Source organism: Ylistrum balloti, unplaced genomic scaffold (assembly GCF_031769215.1).
Source record: "Ylistrum balloti isolate Yb309-2 unplaced genomic scaffold, AGI_CSIRO_Ybal_v1 Utg370402, whole genome shotgun sequence".
NCBI classification, from domain to species: Eukaryota; Metazoa; Mollusca; class Bivalvia; order Pectinida; family Pectinidae; genus Ylistrum; species Ylistrum balloti.
Window position 1 is genome coordinate 433782 of NW_026782275.1, and position 11988 is coordinate 445769.

Below are 11988 nucleotides of genomic sequence, written 5' to 3' on the forward strand. Positions count from 1 at the left end.
TTAATAAAGGAGTTTGATCTCAGCAAAGGACTGAATAATGTCCTGTTAGCAATGTTGTACACATCATCATAGAGCACAAACTCTGGCTTACCTGTCTGGTATGTAGGTAAAACTGGATCACAGGCCTTGCTTACCTGTCTGGTATGTAGGTAAATCTGGATCACAGGCCTTGCTTACCTAGCTGGTATGTAGGTAAATCTGGATCACAGGCCTTGCTTACCTAGCTGGTATGTAGGTAAATCTGAATCACAGGCCTTGCTTACCTAGCTGGTATGTAGGTAAATCTGGATCACAGACTGGCTTACCTAGCTGGTATGTAGGTAAATCTGCATAGGAAACCACGGGCTCTTGTTCACCAGACTGATAAGGAGAATGTAGACCACGGGCTCTTGTTCACCAGACTGGTAAGGAGAATTTAGACAACGGGCTCTTGTTCACCAGACTGGTAAGGAGAATTTAGACCACGGGCTCTTGTTCACCATACTGGTAAGGAGAATGTAGACCACGAGCTCTTGTTCACCAGACTGGTAAGGAGAATTTAGACCACGGGCTCTTGTTCACCAGACTGGTGAGGAGAATAATGTACTGTCAATCTTAATAAACGAAACGTACACTGTGTTTGTCACTTTCTTAAAATCTGTGATACATACTTTGAAAATCCCACCTACACAAATACTTTTATTGAAATGTTTACAGATAACTCGTTTATATTTGAACATTTACAAATGAGTAATGAATTTGTAAATCGATATATTTATGTAAATATGTAACAGAGGTTGGACTATGTATACATACTGTTAACTGTACTTGGATTTTTTATATACATTTTTATCTACATTAGCCTCCAAGGCACATTGTATTGTATTGTTTAACCCAGAATACGTATATGTATGTCATCTACATACCTCCCCAGCTTGTGTCGACGTCATCTAAGAATGGGGCGATATTCTTGTACTTACAGATATCGCTCATTATTTGAAAGACGACGGTAGAACTACGTGATAACGCTTCTAATGTCATTTCATCAATACCACGGATCTATTGTTACTGTGTATATACCTGTACGCTGGTTATGACTGTCATACAGTTGTAAGACTGAACTGAAGAAAGAAAAGAAATATGTCACAAAAATATGTACTATTTTATTTAACATTTTATATTTTCTGGCTTCCTCTCTTTATTTTAACGAGGAAGAACTAACTTGTCTCATTGGACCTCTACCAGGCTTTTTTGAGCCTTTGATGTTCTTGCTACATTCTTTGGCCCAGTAATGCTCTCTCTGCCTTCTTTGGCCCAATGAAGCGCTCCCTGCCTTCTGTGGCCAACGGACGCCCTTCCTGGTTTTTTGGCCCGCTGATGCCTTCCTGGGCCCACTGAAGCCTTCCTTGCCTTCCTGGGCATACTGAAGCCCTTCCTGGTTTCTTTTGCCCACAAAACGCCTCCTGGTTTCTTTGGCCCACTAAATCTTTCTGGTTTCTATGGCCCACTAAGCCCTTCCTGGGTTTCTTTGGCCCACTAAACCCTTCCTGGTTTCTTTGGCCCACTAAGCCCTTCCTGGGTTTCTTTGGCCCACCAAACCCTTCCTGGTTTCTATGGCCCACTAAGCCCTTCATGGGTTTCTTTGGCCCACTAAACCCTTCCTGGTTTCTATGGCCCACTAAGCCCTTCCTGGGTTTCTTTGGCCCACTAAACCCTTCCTGGTTTCTTTGGCCCACTAAGCCCTTCCTGGGTTTCTTTGGCCCACCAAACCCTTCCTGGTTTCTTTGGCCCACTAAGCCCTTCCTGGTTTCTTTTGCCCACAAAACGCCTCCTGGTTTCTTTGGCCCACTAAACCCTTCCTGGTTTCTATGGCCCACTAAGCCCTTCCTGGGTTTCTTTGGCCCACTAAACCCTTCCTGGTTTCTTTGGCCCACTAAGCCCTTCCTGGGTTTCTTTGGCCCACCAAACCCTTCCTGGTTTCTATGGCCCACTAAGCCCTTCATGGGTTTCTTTGGCCCACTAAACCCTTCCTGGTTTCTATGGCCCACTAAGCCCTTCCTGGGTTTCTTTGGCCCACTAAACCCTTCCTGGTTTCTTTGGCCCACTAAGCCCTTCCTGGGTTTCTTTGGCCCACCAAACCCTTCCTGGTTTCTTTGGCCCACTAAGCCCTTCCTGGGTTTCTTTGGCCCACTAAACGCTTCCTGGTTTCTTTGGCCCACTTAATCCATTTTTTTGCCTCTTCGGCCCCCTGAAGCCCTCCCTGCACTCCTGGGGCCATTGAAGTCCTTTCTGGCTTCTTTAGGCCACTGATGCCACCCAATGCTTCCTCGCCCATTGAAGTCCTTCTTAGTTTCTTCTATTTGCCGATAACAAAAACGTATATCATACCAAGGACTGTGTATATCTGGTCCTAACAAAATTAAATACACACATATATATATTTTACATTACAACGTCTTTGTGTTATTTGTTACATTCAGGTGATGTATGTTTTACCAATAACTTTGTCTATATCATTGCAGACCACATTTGAAGGTATTGGGGGTTTTATGGAAAACAATGTTACATTAACATACTTTACCTTTGAGGCATCTTTTCACAACGTTATACGAGTTTCTGTCACGTGATTATAAAATACAGGAATTCATATCACTATATCCACATACTCTTGATTCTACTCCAAAAACTTAATTTTTTTTTTTTTTTTTTTAATTTTAATTTATCCGAATGTTTTATTTTCCACACTTTCTAGATTGGTTTGATTTTTCAGATGAAATAATCATATTGGTTTTTTGAGTTGATATTTGTTATAAACAGTAATGAGTTGATGTCGAAGGCCTGGCCTTGCTAATTGAATTACCTCACTCATTCAATGATACACCATGCCAGAGGACACATCAGCCTAAAAAACTACATCAGTTACAAGTTATCTATATTCTTCCCAATAAAAATCAGACTAATCCAGTATCCAAAATTATTGTGTGTGTACTTTCTGTGTTACACTTCTATATTTTGTCCATAGATCTGGGTGTTTCCCCTTTCCTGTTCTGAAATACACTAAGTACCGCAGTGAATCTGGCGAAATCTTTTAAAGGACTTGATTTCAAACGATTTTCAAAAAAATGAAAAGGAAAGCAACATGTAAATGATACTGAGAGTCCACCGATTGGTTTTACAAGTTAAGAATAAAGGAAGAAATTATTTTTACAAAACGAAAGTGCACATTCTCTTATCCGATGTACATGAAGGGGACATAACTCCATGGGAATGGGAAGGCGGCGCTAAAAAAACTATGAAAAGAAACCTTATCTTGATGTCATGTAAGGTCTTTTTAAATTGTGTAATTCCAGAGTTGATCTTATTAGAAGTACAATAACAACAAGAACATGCATACATTGCTACCGCCATTATGCAAATCACTACGTCACTACATAAAGATTATTCACAAGTCCTTAAAACATCTATTCAGCGCTACATTTTACCGTAGGAGTAAAAACTGAGCTGACGAAATACATAATTAATTTCAAATGAAGTTCACGTGTCAATTTTTAAACAAAAAATAATAGAAATTATTTGTTGCATAGACAGCTATGAATTTCACATATCAGATTTGTTCTGCGTTATCTAGACAAGGGTTTTACTGTTGGGAGATTTACATTTGATCATGAGCTGCCTTTGAAATCGACTCTATCCAATGTGTTTGAGACGAAATGTTATATTCAAAATCAGCTTTATATTTTCTGCTATTACGATAAAATGGCCGATTTCTAGTAACTCATACCAATGTACTCATATCATAATATCATCAGCAAAACAATATTTTATCAACATTATTCAGTTCTGTAAGATCACGATCTAATTTAAGAGTGATCTCCCCTGTGCCATCTTCTGACAAAATATCTCTCGCTACAAGTGCCTTTCTTTGTGTGTAACAAGATATCGTTACTTATAACGACTGATTGACGCTAGACTTATTTTTTTACAATGTGCAGGAAACCGAATGGCGAAATATTGATAATAATTTGTATATAAAGCTTACCTTAATGTTTAACGACTGTATGTACAGCATATTTCAAGAAAACGAAATTCAAAAGCAGCCAAGTTTTCAGGTTTTTTTTTTTTGTTTTTGTTTTTGTTTTGTTTTGTTTTGTTTTTGTTTTTTTTTTTGTTTTTTGTTTTTTCATACTGGTAGGGGCGCCTTACTGATATTAGAAGGTAAGTTGACTGTGTAATTAAACAATAATTAGAATCATTTTTTTGTCTGAATACAAGTAGATATCTGAATAAAGACATTGCAAAACCGGAAGGATCAATAATATCTAGACCACAGCATTGCTTTCCCTAGCCCTCGTACAATTAAAGTACACTATATATATGATACTTATGTACATGTAAAAGTAGTTTAAGCCACTGATTACTTGTTAAAACCAAGATGTTACTGATCCTGTATCCAGAACCATTATTCCTCGGAAACCTACCCATATGTATCATCACGATAGCTCATATCCTTTCCTAACGATATCCTTAACTCTTACGTTACACTGTAACCGTTTCAAAACTGCAATCCTCGGAACCTATTATTATATTGTATCAGTGAAAGAAATTAGTTCATGTTTAATGACCTAGAGGAATATTGATTTAGCACTACACATGTTTGTCCCTGTGATTCGCCTTTTGTTGAAAAACTGCTTATTTGCCCTGATTCCAATGACTTTCCCTAGGATAGTAATCATATAGTGAACTACCATTGATCTAGCGTGTATCGTTAGAGGAAATGTTTGTATCTATTAAAAAGTCATCTTCATAGGTTTCTTTTGCATCATCGATCTCGGTCATTTAACAAGGGTTTAAGGTTTTTCAACATTCACCTTTGAAATGGCTTCAAACTTTTTGAGACATTTATCCATGATCAATTCTTCAAGAAAAGTCTGGTATTTGATGTACATACCGAATATTATCCTTAAAAACATGTTATTCTCTAATTTTCATCGTTTTGTTGACTTCCTTGTTTTTAAATCATGAAAAATCGACACTAAACTAAAGTTATTCGATCTACTAGTACACCTAGTCGAATCAGTAGTTCGGTATCAGATTGAGTACTAGTGTCGATCACGTGACATATTCCAAACTGTAACATCGTCAGATTACAGGTTAAACCTCCATTGGTGTCAGGTGGGACAAAATTAATTCACTTTCATGGTATGATGAGAAGGTTTTGTATATAACTTCAGCGTTAATCGGTCGAATTGACTAAGATCTTCGTCGTTAGTAGAGTCGTCCTCAGTCGTCGTGAGTCGTGTAACAAAAGGCTTGGAACAATGCTACATCGGTTTTCTTAAACTTTAGTTATTTACAAAAATGTTTCTTTTTTACCGTTATTGCGAAGCACCTGATGAAAAATCCGATGATGTATTGTTTCAAGCGCCTGTGGGTTGCATCTATGAGGGTCCATATTATATATAGGTTAAATTGGAATTTCAATTGCCTTCTGCTAAATTTTAAGTTTTCTTGAAAAATATCCAAATACATAATCGATATTAAGAATAAGAAAATATTGTATATTATGTAAATTAACATATCAAACTCGGCAATCAAACCCCAACCTAGCCTTTATATAACATGACAACTGTATTTAGAAAAACTGACCAGATTTCCTTGTTTAAATAGTGTTTTCGTCAACAAAAAGCAAGTTAAATCTTTACAACATAACAGACATGATGGAATAATCATACATATGCATGTGTGTGCATCATGGCTGTCACGTGACTATAACAAAAGATGTCAAAGACGTGATAAACTTTAACATGTTTAATTTGCTCTGGATGGTGGACTTACATCCATACGACATGTATACAAACGTGGGTGCATTATCACAATATTCTTTGATAAATGATGCCAGTTTTTCTTTACAGTGTGTGAATGATATTTACATTACATCACCATAGTTACACAGATGTACACAGTACGTCCCGTCATACTCTCAACTTCCTGTACAAAATATAACTTCCCGTCCTGAGAAATCAACTTCCATCAAACTATAGATTTGCATAGATTTATTTAAAAGTAAATTATATTAAATTAAACGACGGCAAGTATCCTTAGTGTGTATATTTGTCCATATATTCTGGTTAGTAAAAACCTTCGAAACCATTGCCTTACCCAGGCTGCTGACGGAATGTCACTGGTGTCTTGAAAAACACTTAGGTATCGCACTTTATCGGACAAAACGAGATTCTGTCTGTCAGCGTGTCCTGTTCATTTCAATAAAGCACGAGGTTGAGTCCATTCTTCACAGTACCGAAAATGAAAAAATAATTTGAAGTCCTATTAATTTGAAGAATAATTTAGAAGCATTTCCTGTGGACAATGGATGGGCCGGACTCATCGTATTCCTGTTTGCTGATCCACATCTGTTGGAAGGTGGACAGAGAAGCCAAGATGGAGCCACCGATCCAGACGGAGTATTTCCTCTCTGGTGGAGCAATGATCTTGATCTTCATGGTGCTTGGAGCCAAGGCGGTGATTTCCTTCTGCATACGATCAGCGATACCTGGGAACATGGTGGTACCTCCGGACAGGACAGTGTTGGCGTACAGATCCTTACGGATGTCGACGTCGCACTTCATGATGGAGTTGTATGTGGTCTCGTGGATACCGGCAGATTCCATACCCAAGAAGGATGGCTGGAAGAGAGACTCGGGACACCTGAAACGCTCGTTTCCAATGGTGATGACCTGACCGTCGGGAAGCTCGTAGCTCTTCTCGAGGGAGGAGGAGGAGGCAGCGGTGCTCATCTCACTCTCGAAGTCGAGGGCGACATAGCAGAGTTTCTCCTTGATGTCCCTGACGATTTCTCTCTCGGCGGTGGTGGTGAAGGAATAACCACGCTCGGTGAGGATCTTCATGAGGTAATCGGTCAAGTCACGTCCAGCCAAGTCGAGACGGAGGATGGCGTGGGGGAGAGCGTAACCCTCGTAGATGGGGACGGTGTGGGTGACACCATCGCCGGAGTCGAGGACGATACCGGTGGTACGACCGGAAGCGTACAGGGAGAGGACAGCCTGGATGGCGACGTACATAGCGGGGGCGTTGAAGGTCTCGAACATGATCTGGGTCATCTTTTCCCTGTTGGCCTTGGGGTTGAGGGGAGCCTCGGTAAGGAGGACTGGGTGCTCCTCGGGGGCGACACGGAGCTCGTTGTAGAAGGTATGATGCCAGATCTTCTCCATATCATCCCAGTTTGTGACGATACCGTGCTCAATTGGGTACTTGAGGGTGAGGATACCTCTCTTGCTCTGGGCTTCATCTCCTACGTAGCTGTCTTTCTGACCCATACCAACCATGACACCCTGAAACACACAAAGTTTAAAAACATGTTACAACGGAGACAGGAAAAAAACGCGAGACAACAAACCGATGAAAATGATTGTTGACCTTTCTCAAATTAAATAAATTTACCTTTTACAAGATAATCGGGTCCGGAACAATATAAACTATTTCGGTGACAAATATACATTCGGATGTCCTATGTACACTGATTTGGATTTATAAATCTACACGATTAGAGCATAAAACATCGAGTGTGGTTAATTATCATAACCACTGATTGTCAATAACACCTAAACATGAAGACCAGTAGATCTTGATACCTATGTAACAACATACTACATAGGAATTGTATTGAATGAACCCATGGATATAGGGAACTTCGTCCACGAACCTAAAGAACGGAACATGGTATTTCTGTGATTTAATTCAGCCTAATATTTCGTGATTTTATGTTTTATTTGCACGATTTGTCGAATGTTTGGGTTTTTTTTCTTTTGTACATTGATTCCGTATAATAAATTACTTGATTTATTTAAATATTTAATTCGATTAACATATCCATATATAATGTAATTAATTTCAATCTCTCTTCTAATTACCTCGAAACTTAATGTTGATCTACATTTAACTGAATTGTGAGGAAAACATCCATATTATCTTAATTTATTTTATCATTTAGTACTTTAAGTGATAGTGGTATCAAAGTCTAGAATAAGGTATATCTGTTTCATGAATTGTGGAATTTTGTTTTGCTGAAGAATGTTAAACCCGCCTGGAAATAGCAGTTAAAATTCCTAGCCGAGGAGGAAATTTGAGATAACTAATAAGAATTCATGTTCTCTACAGCAATACAACACAGAAGTGCCGAGAATGCCTTATCAAAATCTTACGGGGTCAAGTTAAAAAGGTCACGACGGGAGTTGCAATAGGATCACGTGATAGGTGGAGTAGGATTTCCTTATATGGACAGCCCAGCATCAGAAGCACTGGGCCGTTCCCCAAGAGTGAGGGGGACCACTGAAGCCGAGCCCACTGCTGTTACTCAGCGTGGCTAATTATAGAGGACTTCTAGAGGGAGATATAAATATTTCAAACCCGATTTTTTACATTTCATAGTTATTCTAGTTACTTTTTCCATTTTACTACTGAAGCTATTTTGTGCACTTATCTTTCCCGAATAGAAAGTCCCGTTTTGATGTTATAGTTTTTAGCTCTTTTTCAACATTACTTCCGCCTTCAAACTTAAATCTACACGGTCCCCCCTTATCTGGCCCTGTAACATGTGGTGCCCTGCCTCCCGCGTACGTACGAGCGTGTAGGGTGATTGTACCAGTCTGGAATTTACAATTTAAGGAGAAAATGTCGCCCGTCTGCAGTAATCAACATGTTCTATATCTTAAACACCTCTAATTACAGGACGTATGTGTTTGTTGTCGGTCGACATTTACAATTTTCCCAATGACATTTGTATGTAGACACAGTACGATACACGCACGTGTTCTTAACCGGCCGGCCCGGCATTATTGATAATTCCAAACGATAGAAAATCATTACCTAAGTTATAACGAAAGTTGCCAGTTTTGCCCGGCATTATTGATAATTCCCAAAGATGGAAAATCACTACATTAGAAATCAGTAAAGCTGCTAGTTTTGTATAAAAGAATTATTATTTCTACTCCCTCTTCAGACTACAAGATCACGTGTTTCTTACGTACGCTTTCAAATTTAATGATAGTTTCAAATGTTTTTATGTTGACTTCATGTTATTGTATTCTCGTATTGTCTACAGTGGAAAATCGAATGTCTGTCTTCCTCTAGCTTCAGGTTTGTCTTAAAGCTTTGCCTCCCCACCAGGATAAGGGTTAACAAATGAACGTGGACAAGGACAGTAGTATTGCACTACAATTTCGAACTTATCACTAACATGTCATAAACTTCTAAAAATATTTAAAACTATCACATTTTTATCCTTTAAAAAAAAAGTTTGATAAAATTCAGTTTCATTTTCAAAATCTTAAGCTTACCTGGTGACGGGGCCTGCCAACAATGGAGGGGAAAACAGCACGTGGAGCATCGTCTCCGGCGAATCCGGCCTTGCACATACCGGAGCCATTGTCTACAACCAAAGCTGCTACCTCGTCGTCACACATGTTTGTTTGTGGTTGGAGTTAGTTCCAAAGTAAATCTAAAGACTATTGGTATGGGTGCTCACCCTCTTGTGTCTGGCTTCTACAACAAACTGGTACCGGTCTGACACTGTCTCGGCGCTTATATCCCGACGGCCACAGCCTTCCGAGAACTCCGCGAACTACTCGTGCACGCTTGCCATATAAGGCGATAGGGGGCCACCTATATGGGCATCGTCGTTTGCATCAGCAACTCGGATAATACTCACGCCTCGTTTTCGCTCTCGGGAAGTATCGTTTTCGAGCGAGAGTAACACGGTAGCCTCATTTGGATTTCAAATTTCCGAAGAGAAGAGTCGGGTTGTCATGGAAATAAAGATGGCGTCTGTGAAGTAGTGTGTTTGTGGGATGGTATGGAGTTTCTACTTTGTAAAGGACTCTACTGTTGTTCAGTTGTTTGTTTGTGAAATAAAGGATATCAAAGGATATGTTTGTGTATGTCGTTGTTACGGTGAGTGTGCTTGGTTTTACTTCTGAATTCACTCAAATCTGAGTGTGAATCATAAGTTTTGTATAGCATCCATTTATGGACATGGTTACAGTGACTCAACTGTGTATACCACAACCTTCACACACTTCTATTTTAAAATTTTATTTTATAATGTTTTTACAAGTTCTACTATTTGTAAAACTGATAAACGATCGAGTGATTGAAGAGTTTCATCTTTTACTGAATATAAGAATATTGTGCTATTCGTGAGAGAGAAATCAGGTCAGAAGATTGAAACACACGTGTCGTATGCTATATCTATTTACCAGTTGTGTTTTATTTGTCTGTTTTGTCAGCTCATTGGCTTTTGGACCTTCAAAAAAACATATAAAACGAAAAACAGTCAGGTAGCGAGTAGAAAATTATCTGTTAACTTGAATTATTCTTTGTATGCAATTGCTTTGTTGTGTTACGGGACTACGATTTTATATTTTCGGGATAGTTGCATTCTTCGGGCCTGCGTTACACGTCATTTCGCTAGTACAGTAGTTCTGTCTGTTGAATCATCGCTGTACACGTGCTGTAGATATGTGAAATTCCACAGGCCGTCTTTTGTATTCAACAAAACGGTCACACTAAATAAGGATTGCTTACCGCAGGAGGGGAGACATCAAACGGAAAAAAATGACATTAAAAAAGTGTATTATTGATGAAGAAAAGTATGTACACATGGCTGAACAATAGAGTATTTTTTATTTATATATGCGGAAGTACTGTATATCGCCTACATAGCGGAAACATTGGTGCATGCCTCGACCACGCCTGTGTTGTGGTTTATATGACGAGACTTGTTTCAGCATATTTTGGGATTCTTTCACGTTATAAGTTGGGTATTTGTAGTTTGGCATTGACGATGATATATGTTATATGTATTCGGTGTGTTTGTTCTGCACTGTGACGCACAAAAGGGAATTACAAGGCCCATGTTATACTTATAAAGAACACGTGGTCTGTGTTGACAAATAAATAACCATAATAAGATACCGGAAACAGTTAGAGACATGTCCGGTATGTCAAGTTGCATTAGGCATTGCGGTGACAGCATTCTCAAATGTCTAGAATTTGGCGTAGAGCTACATAGTTCACAATGAGTTATTACCACATTACCATCCAACCACTAGACCAAACATTGTCAATATTTTTTTTATATAAACACTAGACCTGACATTGTCAATAGTTTCTGTATCGACAATAGACCGAACACCATCAATAGTTTCTATATAAACACTAGTTCCGACACTGTCAGTGGTTCCTATATTAACACTAGTCCCGACACTGTCAATATTTCATATATAAACACTAGTCCCGACACTGTCAGTAGTTCCTATATTAACACTAGTCCCGACACTGTCTATAGTTCCTATATTAACACTAGTCCCGACACTGTCAGTAGTTCCTATATAGACACTAGTTCCGACACTGTCAATAGTTCCTATCTAAACACTAGTCCCGACACTGTCAGTAGTTCCTATATAAACACTTGTTCCGACATTGTCAGTAGTTCATATATAAACACTAGTTCCGACACTGTCAGTAGTTCCTATATAAACACTAGTCCCGACACTGTCAGTAGTTCCTATATAAACACTAGTTCCGACACTGTCAATAGTTCCTATATAAACACTAGTTCCGATACTGATAATAGTTTCTATATAAACAATAGTTTCTATATAAACACTAGTTCCGACACTGTCATTAGTTCCTATATAAACACTAGTCCCGACACTGTCAGTAGTTCCTATATAAACACTAGTTCCGACACTGTCAATATTTCCTATATAAACACTAGTTCCGACACTGTCGATAGTTCCTATATAAACACTAGTTCCGACACTGTCAATATTTCCTATATAAACACTAGTTCCGACACTGTCAATAGTTCCTATATAAACACTAGTTCCGATACTGATAATAGTTTCTATATAAACACTAGTTCCGACACTGTCGATAGTTCCTATATAAACACTAGTTCCGACACTGTCAGTAGTTCCTATATAAACACTA

At 38.9% G+C, this 11988-nt stretch overlaps 2 protein-coding genes across 2 annotated transcripts; both read right to left on the reverse strand.

Moving 5' to 3' along the window:
- Window positions 1-1250: 1250 nt before the first annotated feature.
- On the reverse strand, window positions 1251-2198 carry LOC132554427 (collagen alpha-1(VII) chain-like; the record flags this gene model as incomplete). Its single annotated transcript, XM_060218747.1, has 1 exon — window positions 1251-2198. A coding segment is annotated over one exon (948 nt), but the record flags the coding sequence as incomplete, so codon positions are not given.
- A 3574-nt stretch (window positions 2199-5772) lies between these two features.
- LOC132554416 (actin, adductor muscle) lies at window positions 5773-9554 on the reverse strand. The gene is made up of 2 exons (XM_060218735.1): window positions 9333-9554; window positions 5773-7328 (listed from the first exon to the last, which is right to left on the reverse strand). Exons 1-2 carry the CDS (start codon window positions 9456-9458, stop codon window positions 6324-6326), a joined length of 1131 nt encoding a protein of 376 aa, XP_060074718.1. The 5' UTR covers window positions 9459-9554; the 3' UTR covers window positions 5773-6323.
- Window positions 9555-11988: the final 2434 nt, after the last annotated feature.